This window comes from Sinocyclocheilus rhinocerous, unplaced genomic scaffold (genome assembly GCF_001515625.1).
Source record: "Sinocyclocheilus rhinocerous isolate Xijiao unplaced genomic scaffold, SAMN03320098_v1.1 scaffold673, whole genome shotgun sequence".
Lineage (NCBI taxonomy): Eukaryota > Metazoa > Chordata > Actinopteri > Cypriniformes > Cyprinidae > Sinocyclocheilus > Sinocyclocheilus rhinocerous.
In genome coordinates this window covers 94,227-112,199 of record NW_015626868.1, presented here as the reverse complement: position 1 = coordinate 112,199, position 17,973 = coordinate 94,227, and the positions used below count along the sequence as shown (strand labels likewise).

At 37.0% G+C, this 17,973-nt stretch overlaps 2 protein-coding genes and 1 pseudogene across 2 annotated transcripts in view; all 3 read left to right on the top strand.

The window, feature by feature from the left end:
- Positions 1–17,973, top strand: part of LOC107718993 (gastrula zinc finger protein XlCGF57.1-like) — a 193,691-nt gene that overhangs the window by 82,150 nt on the left and 93,568 nt on the right. The window contains exon 2 of the mRNA XM_016526285.1: positions 1,996–2,072. The gene's annotated coding sequence lies outside the window, so the exon portion shown is untranslated. The remainder of the gene's footprint in view (positions 1–1,995; positions 2,073–17,973) is intronic.
- On the top strand, positions 3,410–4,731 carry LOC107719047 (gastrula zinc finger protein XlCGF8.2DB-like). The gene is made up of 2 exons (XM_016526353.1): positions 3,410–4,243; positions 4,654–4,731. Exons 1-2 carry the CDS (start codon positions 3,410–3,412, stop codon positions 4,729–4,731), a joined length of 912 nt encoding a protein of 303 aa, XP_016381839.1.
- Positions 14,795–17,973, top strand: part of LOC107719033 (NACHT, LRR and PYD domains-containing protein 12-like) — a 63,654-nt pseudogene continuing 60,475 nt past the window's right edge.

Sequence of the window (17,973 nt, the reverse complement as noted above, 5' to 3'; positions counted from 1 at the left end):
CGATATTGATATTTTTTTATAACCAATACCAATTATTTGCATGTTTATGTGCCCAATAACCAATATGCATAACCGATATTTATTTACCGTTATACTTCTGTTTTTGACATGGGACACGGCCACTGGAGCTGATCTTGGCCACTCTAGTCAGTGCTTGTGTTTAAAGGGATAGTTCACCCAAAAATGAAAATTACCCCATGATTTACTCACCCTCAAGCCATCCTAGGTATATATGACTTTCTTCTTTCAGACAAATCCAATTGGAGTTATATTAAAAATATACTGGCTCATCCAAGCTTTATAATGGCAGTGAGTAGGGTTTTTTTTTCAATAGTCCAATAATGCGCATCAATCTATCATAAAAAAGTGTCCCACACGGCTTTGGGGGGTGAATAAAGGCTCCTGTAGCGAATCGATGCGTTTTTTTTTTAAGAAAAAAATATTTACAATTTTATTAACAGTAATCTCTAGCTTCCGCTAACTGTTGTACGCGTGTTCACAATAGAACGCCTGTCTGGCGGATGATGAAGCTTGGAAGAGCCAGGACATTTTTTTATATAACTCCGATTGGATTCGTCTGAAAGAAGAAAGTCATATACACCTAGGATGGCTTGAGGGTGAGTAAATCATGGGGTAATTTTCATTTTTGGGTGAACTACGGCACGTTTCAGAAGCATCCCAGAAGCTGCTCTCCATGCTTATTCACTGAAGATACATGCCTATGTCTCCTTCGATTAAAAATAAAGGCTAGTGCGGTGGCTGCGATATATACGTAAACCTACCAACTTTCATCGCCATGACTTATTGCAAGAGGAAAAAAATTATGTTTTATTCACATAACATTGGTTAATGGAAACGCCATAATTTCACAATAGTTTTTTAATCAACAAGTTTTGCGCAAATCTGTAATGGAAACCCCCCTACTCTCCCCCCACTCACCATCATGGACAGCACTGTGACTGCAGTGGAGTCATTCAGGTTCCTGGGCACCACAATCTCTCAGGACCTGAAGTGGGACATCCACATTGACTCCATTGTTAAAAAGGCCCAGCAGAATTTGTACTTCCTTCACCAGCTGAGGAAGTTCAACCTGCCACAGGAGCTGCTGAAACAGTTCTACTCCGCCATCATTGAATCCATCCTCTGCACTTCTATAACTGTCTGGTTCAGCTCAGCTACCAAATCTGACATCAAGAGACTACAACTGACAGTCAGGACTGCTGAGAGGATTATTGGTTCCCCTCTGCCCAACCTCCAAGATCTTTACATCTCCAGAGTGAGGAAAAGGGCTCAGAAAATCACTTTAGACCCCTCACACCCAGCCCACTCTCTCTTCGAACTGTTGCCATCTGGTCGGCGCTACAGAGCACTGAGCACCAGAACCATTTCATCCCCGCAGGCTATATTCAGCCTGAACAATTAAAACATTCATAACTATACATTGTCCATCATAGCGGACACATACAAAGAATCAGAAATTTGTACATTTGTAAACTGCACACTTGTAAATAACATATCTGTACATTCATTCAAACAATTACATATTTTTTCTCTATGTCTACTTCTGTATATAATGCATTATTTAATTTTTTGTTTTTCTTATATTAGTGTTATAATTCCTATGTATGCCTGCACTATCATGTATGTCTGCACTATGTCTGTACTTTCTTCTGCACTGGAAGCTCCTGTCGCCAAGTCAAATTCCTTGTGTGTGTAAACATACTTGGTAATAAAGCTATTTCTGACTTCTTACTTAATATTTTTAAGGTGGTATTTATTGTGCATGTTTTTGGAATGGTAAAGTTTTTGATAGAAAATTAAAATATGACTATGAAAGACATGATTATTTTAGTCAATGTTAGCCAGAAGCTTTAGTAAAAATCTGTGATATTGATAGCTTTCTGAATCTGTGTTTTATCCTTTGAATCAAACCTTTATCTTGTCGTTTAAATGTGTTTTCTGTATGTGAATTTCTGTTATTTTTAGTGTGAACAGGACTTTTATTTTGGCGTGGTGACATGATGTCATAAGTCTGCGCCGTGCTCCTGCATCTGTGATTCTGCTGAAGAAAGGTTTGTGTTTTTAATCTTTTAAAGAGTTTAAATTAATACAACCCATTCAGATAGTTTTATAGAGAACTTTGAAATTAATAACTTATTTTTTTAAATCTAATCTCATAATGCATATAATAACATTAACGAACAGTTTTTTTTTGTGTGAGTAAAGCACACATCCACACATGAGTAACAGAAAAGATGCGTCTCATTTAGTTCCCTTTTGTTGTGAATCAGTACATTATAAACACACTGTTTGGTCATTTTAAATTTCTGAACCCGCTGAGACTCAACTGAATCAAATGCTTGTGAAAATGATTGACTTGTTTGTAAGCGCTGGAATCACAGCACACTGACGACACCTGCAGTACAGCAGTGAAAATACAAGAAGAACAACAACACACACATCTGGAATGACAAGTGAATAATTCAATATAATCTACAAATCAGTACATACCAAATGTAGATCATAAATTTCTGTATAATCTGTGTTCATTTATTAATTTGTAGTTCTAGTTCTGAGTGTTTTTGTCTAATCATGTGATTTAAGTGCATTAACTCTCACTCTGACTGCAGTGTTGGGGTGCCTCCAGGACCGGGGTTGGGAACCACTGGACTAGACAAGTGCCTGATCTTCCTAATGTTGTGTAAGGAAAATTTGCAAGACTGGGCAGTTCTAGCAATGTGGTCTGTGAAGTTTAACTTATTATCTGTCACAACTCCGAGGTTCCTGGCTGTTCTGGATGGGAGTTATTGTTGACGAACCTAGCTGAATGGAGAGGTTGTGATGAAGTGGCAGGTCTGTCTTTGCAAGGTTGAGTTGAAGGTGGTGGTCATTCATCCAGCAAGAAATGTCTGTCAGGCAGGCAGAGATGTGAGCAGCTACCATTGGATCATCTTGCTGGTATTAGAGGTTGTGTGTTTTTAGCATAGCAGTGATGGGAAAAGTCATGTTTCTGAATGAAGAGAAGTGGTCCAAGCACTGAGTCCTGAGGCACTCCAGTAGCTAGATGTTGCAACTTAAACATCTCACCCCTCCAGGACACCCTGAAGGACCTACCTGAGATGTAAGACTTCGAGCCCTGCATGGGCCTCAAATCTAGGCCCTGGCCTGAGACTTTCAGGCCCTAGCCTGGCCCTTGTCCAACAGCTTATCAGAATTCTCGGCCCGAGTCCGACTGGAGCCCGTGTCTTTTCTCTCTCTCTCTCTCTCTTTTTCTTTAAAAAAAAAATCACAAAAACCTAACTTTGCATACATGTTGGATTTTATGTTTCACATCTTTTTTTCATGTCTGTTGATTTGTGCCATTTAAACTGGTGTTGACTTGTTTTTGTTTCTGTTCACCCTAGCCCTGATGCCACTGAAAGAGGAGAGTCAAGAACTGAATGAAATGGAAGAGAAAGATCAGAATGAGAAATGCCATGATTTCATGACTGGGGGAAAATCTTTTAGTTACTCACAGGCTCATGAAACCGAATCTAGGAACCTTAAAGTCCAGCTGAGTGTTCACACTGGAGAGAGTCCTTTCACCTGTCAACAATGTGGAAAGAGTTTCACTCGAAAAGACAGCCTTAAAGTCCACTTGAGAATCCATGCTGGAGAGAAGCCGTTCACTTGCCCTCAGTGTGGAAAGGGTTTTACACAGAAAAAAAACCTTAATGCCCATTTGAAACTTCACACCGGAGAGAAGCCTCACACCTGCAAACAGTGTGGGAAGAGCTTCTCAATTAAAGGAAGTCTTAAAATTCACATGAGAGTACACACCGGAGAGAAGCCGTTCATCTGCTCTCAGTGTGGGAAGAGTTTCAAACAGAAAAAAGAACTTGATGCCCACATGAGAATTCACACTGGAGAGAAGCCTTACGAATGCAAACTGTGTGGGAAGAGCTTCACACGAAAAGCTAGTTTTAAGTCTCACATGACAATTCACAAGGGAGAGAAGCCTTTTGTTTGTGATCAGTGTGGAAAGAGTTACAGATATATAGTAGGCTTTAAACATCACATGAGGATTCACTCCGGAGAGAACTGTTTTAGATGTCGTAAGTGCCCAATGAGTTTCTCAGACAGGAATCACCTTAAGAATCATGTAAAAATTCACATCCTAGAGAAGGCTTACATGTGCAATCAGTGTGGAAAGAGTTTTACAAAAAGAGCCAATCTTGAGAATAGGAATCACCTTAAGAATCATGTAAAAATTCACATCCTAGAGAAGACTTACATGTGCAATCAGTGTGGAAAGAGTTTTACAAAAAGAGCCAATCTTGAGAATCACATGAGAGTTCACACTGGAGAGAAGCCGTTCACCTGCCCTCAGTGTGGAAGGAGTTTCACACTTAAAGGAAACTTTAAGATTCACATGAGAGTTCACACTGGAGAGCAGCCTTACACGTGTCTTCAGTGTGAGAAGAGTTTCACATATCACACAGAACTGAAACGGCATATGCAAAGAAAATGCTGTTTTCCACAGTGTGACAAGTCATTTAGAAAAAGCAATTTCATTCTAAAGAAAGACATTTCAGTGTAATGCAAACACCACACTTACACATACATATGAAAAGTCATGTATTTGTCAGAACCTGTTTGTGTTCTTTGTTAAAGAGTATGGCAATAGAAAATGTGTATCTGTTCGAAATCAAGGCTACTTTCACACCACAGCTGAATGTGAGCTTCCTCTGATTCGACTTTATAACCACTTATTTTATTTGTATTGTTACATTTTTTATATCCTTGCCATCTTCTTTGCTGTAGTCTCAAATATTAAGCAGACACCCTTTAATTTAGACTATTTAGAGGCGTTGATGCTCCATGTCACATATGTTGGTCGTTTTTTTTGTGATGGGGTGTTTAGAATGTGTTTTAAAACGGGGACATTTCTGATGACGGCTCTAGTTGGGGACAAAACAACAAAAACCGAAACTGTCCCTCGAAAACAAGGACGTTGGATCGCCTTACTCCGCACAAACTCTCTAGAGTCTATTGTACTTTTCACTTTATTATTTTTGGGTTGTACGTGAAAGTCTTTTGGATTGTTTTAGAAATTAATGAACTCCCAAGAGACATCTAGTGGTTAGATCCTGAAAATGTATAGTCACAGGTGTATCTCTTTAATTACCTCTTACTCCCTGACGAAGGCCTGGCGAAGTGTTAATAGAAAGTGGATGTTATTTACACTACTTTACATTACTTGGTGTAATGTACAGCAGTGTCAATGGTGCAGTGCATGAGAGGACATACTATACATGTACAAATGTTATGTTGTGTTATGTTATTTGCATTAAATATATAGAAGACATTACATATTTGAATGCATTTTGATTTAAATAGACACGAGACACATTTTAAAATATACATCAATTTATTATGTTTTTGCCTTCCAAGAAAAGTTTGTCTGTTTTGTATTTTCTGAGCACAGCCTGGGAGAAGCTTTTCTGCGGCAAGGACTTTACATTCTGGGAAGAAATACAATTTTAAAAACTTGAGTGAGTGGCTTACTTGTAGTAGTCTCTGCATATTTATCTGGGATAGGGGGCACCTTGGATTATGTTACTTGCCTTCCAGAAAAAGTTTGTATTTAATGTATTGTCTGAGTGTGCCAATGTCTTTCTGCTGGGAGACGTTGGGCATTCAGCAGCAGGGACTCTGCATTCTGGAAAAACAAAAAACACTACTTAGAATGGCTTACATATAGTCGTCTCTACATATTAATCTGGGGTAGGATGGCACAGAAAAAGTTACACCTTGGATTTAATTCTTAAGATCAATTCTAAACACAGTCAACATTTTAAAGAAGAAGACAAAAAAAAAATATATATTAGAATAGAACCAATAGTTGAAACAAACTGCAATCTTTCATAATTTTAATTTTATAAATTGGCATGCTATCATCAAATAGTTGGCAACTAACCATCAAAAGAAAGATGCCACAGCTTGACCCATATGTTTGGACTATAACATCGATGGAACTCAGAGTCCAACCAGCTAGGGTTTCAATCCCTAAAGAGGCTCGTGTCTTCATGAAATTGCTGTTGGAAAGAAAAGAGGCATCTTACACCAGGTGAAATAAAGTAATCAAAAACTAAAGGCACTACAGTAAAAGACCAACAATAACGATTCACACAACATGACTGATTAAGTTTGAATTATTCAATGGTTAAATAAATGATTCATATGGTCCAACCTTACAAAAAATAAGCATGCATCAAGTTCATTTATTAAGTATAATATGTATGCACTAGTAGTATACTTGTAAGTGTACTATTTCAATACTACTTGGGACTAAACTTCCCACTTTTTAGTGTATAAAAGTTTACTTTTAAGTATACTTTAAGTGTAACAATACCTAAATTTAAGTACATATATAGTTTACATCTACGTTTTTTCTGTCAAGTACATAAAGTATATTTCTGAGACGTACATAAAAAGTAGACTGAAACAAGATTTTTTCTTCTTCCATCATCCACAGACATGAATACTCGACATACAAAACACAACAATGTTGAGACTCAACAAATAATAATAATAAAAATGATAAATTCTGAACATTACAAAATAAACAACACAAACTGGTAAAAGTGAACCAAAAATAAGTTCAGCAGCACCGATAAAACCAACAAGAATCAAGAAACTCCACTGCATAATCTATTCATGCCGCACTGCATGCTGGGTACCTTCATAGTACATATGCACTGTAGAATTACAGTATGATATTCCAAGAGTGCAGTTAGATACAAGAGAAGTCCTACTGTGGAATTACTGTGAAAGTTATGCAATTATTAACCTGGAATATACTGTAATTTCACACTAACATTTTTTAACAGTGTATGAATTAAAGATAACTAGGGTACTGAAGACAGGTCAAGCGTTCAAGTCTTAGCATCTGACAACAAATGAAGCAAAGAAATTAGCTTGTCCTGGGAACTGTCTTAAGCCTGACTGTAGACATGTGAAAGAGGGGTAATAAAACTGGTCCATGAGGTATCCTTTACTGTTGAACATTAAAAACTGAAATACATTTACATACTGAAGTAAATAAATGTAAAACTTTACATTGAATCCTGGTCAATGGCTCACCTGTTCCATTGAATGAAAAATCATTTTTCTTTTAGACTTTCTATGGTCTTTCAGTAACTGCGTTTCTTCCGCTTCATTATTTGCTCGATGTTCAGGTTTGCCATCCATTTGGTCATCATCATGTTTTTTTTTTCTGGCTTTGAGGTAGTGTGCTTTTTCTTAACTGATGCCATAAAAATATAGGTCACACTTTAGATTAGTGTCCAATTCTCACTATTAACTATCAACTACGACTTTAGCCTCAATAAACTCCTAATTACTGCTTATTAACTGTTCGTAAGGTAGTTGTTGAGTTTAGGTATTGGGTAGGATTAGGGGTGTAAAATATGATCATGCAGAATAAGGCATTAATATGTGCTTTATGAGTACTAATAATGAGCCAATATCCTAGTAATACGCATGATAATAAGCAACTAGTTAATAGTGTAACGGTCTAAACGTTACTTGGTGCAGATTGTTTTATATTTTCACTGGCTATTGCCTAAGGAATATAGAAAAGTATCTGGGTCAATTGTAATACCACTTGGAGTAGTTTGAGGGCGCTAGTGCATAGGGGTGAGCGGATATAAGCCTGGGCACCCACGAGTAAGTCAGTCGTTTGGTAGAGGGAAACCTTATGGTTGAACTGACGCCACCTTCCTGCTCATTCGAAAAGTCCTGGTTTGAGAACTAATAGAGTTTATGCTCAAGTAAAGGACTGCTGGTTTTCATCACACATATCACCGCACTTATAGCACTATTGGACCAGTCTACTCTTGTTGTTTTACTGTGATTTTCTATAAGCACAGTTTGAATTCACGGCACGTCTCTAGGGAGTGAGAGGTGACTGTAAGCAATGTGGCGTTGAGATCAGCGAGGCACCAAACGCCATGAGAACTAGTAGAGTTTACGCTCAAACGTGAGTATTGGCTGACTGTGCTAATGACTTGGTGCATTTATAATGAATAATGACTGATGCTAGTTGTTTGCTTTCTTTTGTAGAAAGGACTTTTCATCTTATATATCACTATTGGACCATACTATTCTTGTTGTTTTACTGTGTTTGTTATATGAGCACCGTTTGGATTCACTGCACGTCTCCAGGAAGCGAGAGGGGTGGATCTGGGTATTGCGTGGCCTTAGTCAACGCGGAGTAAGGCCAGCGAGTCACTAAACGCCATTGACTATTTTCACCTCTCACTCATTGGGATTATATCATTGCATCGCTCTCAAATAACTCATCATCATCATCATCATCAATTCAGCTCATCGAAAGTCCGAACTTTCAAACTAAGTTTCATTTATTACATTGACTGATTCACACAGAGGCAAAGACTGCTTGTTTTCTTTATATTGTTTATTTTGTGGCAATTATATATATATGTGCACTTGGGGAAATAAAATAGAAAAAGAATATTTGTTTGGAGAAGTGGTTTTAACTTTCTGTACCAGTCGAATGTCTGTAGAACCTCCTCAGAGTAACATCTTTAAAAAAAAAGGGAGGTGTTGCAATAGTGAGAATTGGACCCTAAACTAAAGTGTTACCAAAATGTATAAATGTTTAAACAATAATCATGATCAAAATTGAGGACTCACAATTGCTGTTGAAAGTGAAATTCTTTTGTTTCTTAGGCCTTCCTCTGCGACTCTTTACTGGGGTGATTTTCAAAAAGGATCTCATATCATCTGCTTTAATACTTGAGAGTTCACTAAGGACTCCACTTTCAGGTCTCTTCTCTTGTGTAGCATCCTTTTGGGGGGGTTCCTCTCTGCCTATTGTTTCAACTGATGCATCAGCAATTCCTGACTTTTTGGGAATCAGTACGTCAAGATTTTTTTCATGTTCTGTCACAATTAATAGATCCCCTTGGTTCTGCTTCCAACTGTTTAGTAAGTCTTTCAATAGACCTCATTTGTACTCAAACTCTGCCACCACACGGAGATACATGCGTTGCTAGTTCTGTAGCTAGTGGGTACACACATGAATATTTCTCATTTGCACTCAATGAAAGTGTTTTATTTGCGTATATTTTGATTTTCTGTGGACTTTCAAGGATGTCAATATTCGGGACATCTTTGTGCTTCAACCATCTCGAATGGATCAGTGAAATGTCAAAGAGTGGTGCTTTTTGATGCATTCTGCAAAAGAGAATGTGTGTACAGGGCAATCTGAAATTCACAGAATAGTTGCAAGTACATCCAGTCATATCTTTGTTCACTGTATGCTCAACAAATGTACTCTTATCCACCCAGGAAACAGTGAAATCATCACCTTTGATGGTACACTTGTGTTTACTATTTCCAGAGATGTGACCCTGTTGAAAAAACCAGCATATGCTGGTTTTTCAACAGGGGAAACTGTCCCAATACCATTTGGAAAGCTTGATCAGACAGTATCTTGGAAAAATCTTCTGTAATACTGGAAGGTACACGTGTGTCACAAAGTAATGTACACATTCCTGGAACTTTTTATCGCATTCTCGTCTCTTGATGAATTCCACTAACTGTGTTACAGCTTCTGATATTGAGAGGTTTTGATGGAGAACTTTCTTCAGTTTCTGAAAATGAAATTCAAGTCTGTTGTGCATATTGTTTCCCATTATAGGAAGTCTTCTTCTGTAACAATAAGCCCATATGTCTTGACAGGGGTCCCAAGTGTGTCAAAAAGAACTGGACAAAATCTTCATTTTGGCAAATGTTTTTCAGTTTTTGGACATTGTCATTTTATGCTGCCTCAGATGAACTGTACAGAATCTCCTTTTTCGTCTCTACAACTCAGCTATATTTTTTTTTCCAGGCTTTGATGACATGGATAGTGCATAAAAGCAGCTTTGCATTGAAGTTTTTGCAAAGGGCCTGTATCTCAGAGGAATCTTTGTCCAGTATAAAGTGCTTGATCTCAGTCCATTTTGAGTTGTACTTCTTAAAGATGCTGCACATTTGGGGCAGCATATCTTCATTTTCCTCTCTTAGGAAGCAGTACGCAATGTGTTCAGCTTTCCCTGAGCTGTTCTCAACCGTGAGACACTGCAGTGTCTGGATACAAATCAAACGTTTGCTTAATTTCTGAGATCAGCATGTACAGTTGTGATCAAAATTATTCATACCCTTGGTATTTTTATAGTGTTTTTGAGTTGTCTTCTGTGATGAATGAGTTTTATAATACCTTCATATATTTAATATGCGACAAACAACTGAGAGAATAACAACATGTGATATTTCAAGAAAGATGACATTTCATGAAGAATATAATATAGTTTAATAAAACATTCTTAAATAGAGCTTTTAAACAACAGTGTGGTCTCATCTTTATCTGTTTGACTCTTCTGCCGCTTCTGCACACACTCACAGTATTACTGAGTTAATACTATAAGACATCATATAAATGTTAAATTCATTGTTATAAACACAATACCTATGGAGCAGTTACATAATTGCCCATATGAGGCAACAAAATAATACCCCATTAGACATAATGTTAACTAAATACATCAAACAATGAGGCAGGGTAATTGTATTCTTATGCATATTACCCAACATGAAATATTACCAAATCCCAAGAATGACCCAGCCTTTGAACGTAATTATTTTAAGCTGAAATGGGTGGAAATTTTCACAGTGTATGCAACGTATTTCAGATGAGCAAACCTCTTAAAGAAATATGTCTTACACATAACACGCGCATTATAGAGGCGTCTCCATGATGAAAGAGTGCTATCTGGAATGTGGAACATTTTCCCAGGATCTGGCAACTCATAACACGCCGCTTAAGTCATGAGTGAAAGTGAAAGCAAATGAACAGAGTTGATGTCGCCATTTTAAACAGACAGAATCGATGATTTACAATACAAAATATCTTTAAATCTTTAATAGAATCGTTTACAAATGCTAAAGCAGGAATTTGTGTGCAGCTACCTGATGGGAATGTGAATCGGTATGTATGATATTTTTCATCCTAAATCAAATGAACAAAGTTTCTTTGGTGTTTCGTGCTGACTGCCATTCTTCAAACCTCTAAACAGCATTTGTGTTTACATATGACTCTCCCTATGTATTTGAGTGAAGGCAGCTCGTAATCTATTTCTCCAATTATTTCTCTCTCTCATTCAGCGAAAATATATGCACCTTATTTTTAAAGGGGTCATGAACTTAGGAATCAAATTTCCCTTGATCTTTAGACATAAAACCAGTCACTGTACTATAAAAACATACTGTACATTTCAAAACTCATAACCTTCTGGTTAGTTTAAAAATAGCTTTTATTGAAACCAAGCTCAGAAAATGACTCGTTTTTGGAATGTGCCACTTTATGATTTAATAGTGCAGCGAAAGCCCCACCACTGCAGGAGAAGATCAAAACCTGCTTCTACAAAACTGCATGTTTAGTCTCGCCCACTGATACGCGCTTGTAGTAGGACGAGAGGAAATACTAGAGACGCAAACAGGGGCGGTTTCTTCATTAGGGCGATAGGGCGACGCACCACCAAAGTGTGAAAAGGAGGGATTTTTTTCTATTGTTTTCAGAGAACATCACAGCAGTGTCCATCTGTTATTTTAATAATAGAAACTGTCAGCCAATTACAGCAGTGGGCGTTTCCTTGAGTCTTGAATGCACCACGCTTATAAAAACAGGCCATTTTCTATTCTGTTTTTGAGCTTCTCTATTACTTCTAAATTATGTTTTGTTTTGTTTTATGTAAAATCACACTAACACTATAAGTGAACCTCAGAGACCATCATAAAATAATTGTACAAATTCAGTTTATGACCCCTTTAATGTAAGAATGCGCAAGGCTTCCGGTGTGTCATTTGCGAGAGGAAATACTAGAGACGCAAACAGGGGCGGTTTCTTCATTAGGGCGATAGGGCGACGCACCACCAAAGTGTGAAAAGGAGGGATTTTTTTCTATCCCATTCAACCACAGTGTTTCGCTAGCTGTTACTGTTCTAGACTGTTTGTTCATTATGCGGAATACCTTCCCTTTTTGGGCAATTTCACTCTGGCCGAGAATTGTCCCTATGTGTCCTCATAGACTTCCATACAAAGATTTTTTTTTTTAACTGCAGGCATTGCAGTGCAATCTCTAAGGTCCCGGGAACGTGCTTTCGTCATCATACGTAACCTTAACTTGTGCAGCGATTGGTGGGAACAAACATACCTCTATTAATTATCTTTAGGCTGAAGTCAGGACTAGTCTGTATGGCCTGAATAAAGCAAACCAGTTTCTCACCAGTAAAGTTAAAATAATTCTCCGTGTGGTCCTGCTTGGTATTGCAGCTTGACTTGTAGTTATAGAAAATGCTCTAAACAAATGTGACACTTTTACTCAGTTTTTGCACTGTATACTGTCACAGTTTGAACCTTGTTTTCTGTGTTTTTCTGTTCTTCTGCCTTGTTTCAGTCCCTTGACCTAGTTTTCCTTGATTAGTTCATTCAGTTCACCTGTGTCCTGTTAATTTAGTCATTAGTCCCTCTCTTGCTTTTGTATAAGTACTCTCCGTTTCTGTTCAGTCCTTGACGGTTATTGTTTGTGTGTACATGTCGTTGGTTTGCCTTCCTCCTGGGGTGTATTCCAGAAAGCAGGTTTTGTTGGAAACTCAGAGTTTGTTAACCGCAGAAAAGGGAAACTCAGGGTTTTCGGTTCCAGTAAAGACCAAACTAAACCTCTCGATTTCATTTTCATCATGCAGACACGGCAGGGCCGTGCAGAGACCTTTGGAAGGGCAGGTGTTCAAAGTATAGAAGGGGCTTTTAATAGGGCTGTGCTCCTTGCTGAGACATGTATCGAAACGGATGCTTCTGTACTGATAGCAGCAAATGCCGTGACACAGTTTTGAAAAAGAAACGCACAACAGAAAAGACCATTTTAAGTTGAAAAGTTAAATCATTTGATTCCAGTTATTTAGCTGTACAAAAACACTACGTTATTATTCTACTTGATATCGCACACTGTTATTTATCTAATTATTTTAATTAGTTATTGTACGCATAGGCACACTGGATTGTTTTTTTCTGTTTACTGTTATTCTTGTAGTTATTTAACTGTAGCTAACTTGTACTTCCAAAATAATGTGGATAAAGGCTGTTTGATTAGCTTAGTTTTTGTGATTGTTTGTCACTTCCATCTAGAGTCAGCGCCGGATTCTAATCCTGTTCTGAATTTATTCATTTTTTTCTGAGCTGAATAAATAGAAAAAAACGTGAAGAAAATAAATACACGATTGCGAAAATCTACGATTTATGTTAACTTGATATCGCACACTGTTATTTATCTAATTATTTTAATTAGTTATTGTACGCATAGACACACTGGATTGTTTTTTTCCGTTTACTGTTATTCTTCTAGTTATTTAACTGTAGCTGCTGATGCATCGAAACTCATTCACAGAAAATTACTTACTTCCAAAATAAGGTGGATAAAGTCTGTTTGATTAGCTTAGTTTTTGTGATTGTTTGTCAAATACACGATTGCGAAAATCTACGATTTATGTTATCTCCATATCTCCAGGTAATAAATAAACTATATGAATAATGCAGTACAGATATACATATCATTTAGTAGCCTATTTGTCACATGCCATGTGCCTTCCTATGCCCTTATTTGGTTAGTTTCCTGTTCCTGTCCTGATTAATTAAGTTAATTTGTCCCAGGTGTTTCCCTTGATGTTTCATTGCTCCCAGGTGTGTCTCGTCATCCCCTCCTCCTGTGTGTATAAATAGTGTTCCCTGTGTGTGCTCCAGGGTCCGGTATTGTTTATGTCTACTCCTCGTGCTACGTGTGATTCCCTGTGAAGATTAATAAATTCCTTGGTTTTTGTACTCTTGGTCTCCTCGCTCCTTGCTCCGTGTTCCCGCACCGTAGCAGATCGTGACAGAATACCGGACCATCACAGTAAGCGGCATCCCTTCCCCGTGTTTAATTTCCATGTTTTTGAAAGTCTTTTTTTTGTTTTTTCCCGTTCGTTCCACGTGTTCCTCCACGTCCCCAAATGGAGGAACGCATAAAGTTCATCACGTTGGCTCAGGTGAGCCCAGACCCCATTGTCTTCATGAGGGCATTCGTGCCGCTTGCCCTCGCCAGCTCCCTCGAGGGCCCTTTAATGTAAGAATGCGCAAGGCTTCCGGTGTGTCATTTGATTCCAGTTATTTAGCTGTACAAAAACACTACGTTATTATTCTACTTGATATCGCACACTGTTATTTATCTAATTATTTTAATTAGTTATTGTACGCATAGACACACTGGATTGTTTTTTTCCGTTTACTGTTATTCTTCTAGTTATTTAACTGTAGCTGCTGATGCATCGAAACTCATTCACAGAAAATTACTTACTTCCAAAATAAGGTGGATAAAGTCTGTTTGATTAGCTTAGTTTTTGTGATTGTTTGTCAGTTTCATCTAGAGTCAGTGGAGATCAAACTGTTCAGATCCATCATGGATGAAACTCAAACATCTGGAGATGAAGAATTGTTTCCAGGATGCAGGTACTTTGAGAAACACTTTAAATAACCTATTATGTTATAGATAAGATGGCTGTCTACAGGGGAAAAAAAGTTTTTAAACTTTAATATTAATTGAAAACAATAACACCCTTAAGCTTCATTAATGCTATTCATTAAAAATAGTTTTTGAAGATTTTATATTAAGATGATAAAGGATTAAATCTGTTCTGTTTTAGCTCGGTTCATCAGAAGAGATCAGAAGCAGAGTCCAGCTGTGTGTCTATGAAGAGTGACGCGTCTATGATTGATCCAATAAACTTTAACAGTGGAGAGTCACAGCCTGGTGTCAGGTATAACATTTGAATAAAGATATGATTGTAGTATGATTGTGGTAAAATTCAAGGCATTGATGTTTGCCTACAAAACCACCACTGGCTCTGCACCCATTTACCTAAATTCATTACTTCAGAGTTATGTGCCTCTAGAAGCTTGCGTTCTGCAAGTGAACGGCGTATTATTGTTCATCTCAAAGAGGCACAAAATCACTTTCACAGACTTTTACACTAACTGTTCCCTCCTGGTGGAATGACCTGCCCAAATCAATCCGAGCAGCTGAGTCCTTAACCATCTTCAAGAAACGACTAAAAACACATCTGTTCCACCTTTATTTGACCCTCTAACTCTAGCACTCTCTATTCTATTTCTATTCTTACTATAATTGTAGTACGACATTTTATATTATCATGTGTTGGAAGGAGGCCGTCATCCGGTGTCTGGAGAGCCTCCGATCCCGATCCGGGACCCATCTGCCGGCCGTCCACGAGTCAAGCAAGCCGACCGTTCCTCAGTCAAGCCCGCCAGACATTAATGTGGCAAATCCGCCGGACTATGATATGGCAAGCCGAACGAACATTGATGTGGCAAGCCGAATGAACGTTAATGTGGCAAGCCCGCCGGACGGTAATATGGCAAGCCCGCCATAAGAAACGACTAAAAACACATCTGTTCCACCTTTATTTGACCCTCTAACTCTAGCACTCTCTATTCTATTTCTATTCTTACTATAATTGTAGTACGACATTTTATATTATCATGTGTTTTCTACAAGAAATTCCTGTATTTTGTAGGTATTTTTTATATGTATCTCATAATGTGACACACACACACACACACACACAGTTTTTGCATGAAGAAAATAATTAAATGCTCTTTAAAGTGATTTTTTTAAATTTATTATAAATGTATTGTTGATTTGTTGCAAAATTTTTACTTTAATCTCTCTCTGTTTTAGTTCAGTTCATCAGAAGAAATCAGAAGCAGAGTCCAGCTGTGTGTCTATGAAGAGTGACGCGTCTATTATTGATCCAATAAACTTTAAGAGCGGAGATTCATGGCCTGGAATCAGGTATAACATTTGTATAAAGATATGATTATAGAATGTAATTTATATTATCATGTAACAATGCTATTATTTGTGAGCTTTATCTGATAATGTAACAAATAGAGTATCTTAAAGGGGTCATATGATGCGATTTCAATTGTTCCTTTCTCTTTGGAGTGTTACAAGCTCTTGGTGCATAAAGAAGATCTGTAAAGTTGCAAAGACTAAAGTCTCAAATCCAAAGAGATATTCTTTATAAAAATTAAGAGTCAGCCACGCCTACCTAAAACGGCTCGTTCTAACACGCCCCACATATCTACATCACTATGTGGAAATATTAGCATAATGCCGCCCAAACGTGCACGCAACTTTGTTTGGTCTTCCAAAAGAGGACACGACTAGAAATCAGTGGTTAAGTTGTATTTACAACACTGTTCCAGAACACTTCAACCCAAATATTCAGATGTGTGCAGCACATTTTATGGAGGACTGTTTCCTGATCCTGGGAGAGTAACTACAATGCCGGCTGTTCTGACTCACAGACTGTACGTACGTTTTTTAGGTTTAATTAGGTTTAATTAGGTTTTTATGTTGTTGTTTTTTTTTTTATATATATATTTAAAGCGAGTTTTTATATGACCCCTTTAAATAAATATAGTGACAAGCTGATCAGGACACCCCATACAGAAGTCATATAGATTGAAATATATTAATAATAAATAGATTTTCATATATTTAAATATCTTAAATTCAAATAGAAGAAAATATATTTTATACAATATATGTAAATATATTTAAAAAATGTATTTAAATATTTGATTTTGGCTGCTTTAAAATATTTTTTACATATACTAAATATATGTAAATATATATTTTATCAGAAATATTTACATATATTTATTTCCTTTATATGTAAATACATTTACATATCAGACTATGTAAATATATTAATTTGCAATATGTCCATATATTAATTTCTAATATTTGTTAACATATTACATTTCTGTACATGTAAATATATTAAATTTCTATAAATGTATATATATTTAAAAACATTCAAATATTTAATTAAATAAACTTAAACATGTTTTATAGGATATATTCCCGTTTGCTCAAACTTTATGTAAATAAATTAAATCTCCACACATGTAAATGTTTTCATTTTATATAGATTATAATTTGCCCCTTCACAATAAATAGAATACAAACAAAATTTGGACACTGAAAAACTGTAAAAATCTCCAGACAATGTAACTGCATTTAAATATTTAAGAACCATAATTAACCATGCACAATTACTCAATTACTCACATGCTACACCGAATCAAGCATTGTAATACAGCTAATCAGCTGTAAATCAGCTAATCAGGCCCTTAACCAACCCACTTCCAATAATAAAATTGGAAATCATATGCAAAATCTTTTTTTTTTTTTGGCAATTCACCTTTTGCCCCCCAAAAAGGCTTCTTTCATTGCAGGTTACATTGTTATGCCAGTAGCTGGGAGCAAGGGACTGTCTTAATGAGTTAACCACTGAAAGAATACTATGACAAAGATATGGATATAAGCAAATGTGGGTGGAATTATGATTCACACTGGTGCACTTATGAATAGATGTATTATAGCAAACCAAGTTTAATGAATCACCTAACATACATACAGCATTATGGTCAGTTCACACTGCCACAAAAACTATTTTTAAATAAAATGCTTATTTTGTTTGGTCAGTGCGTTCACTCTGTTGGAGTATGGCAGTGTGAATTGGCTTTATGTTGCTGTATGTTTTATATATATATAAGCAATTAACATTATATTCTTAAATAAGATACATTCCCTATTCTTGCAATATTCACGTTTTCATGTCCCTGAGTAGTATCTGCATGCACCGAGGTCTGAAGAGAACATATAATATGCTAGTAGACAGTGAGAAGTCTGGTGTGGAGGCTGGATCTGGAACTGACTTCTGTCCAGGTTGTCACAACATCTCTTAATTATCTGTCTTCACGAACAGCCCTGAAATACAATTCAAACATTAACAATGATT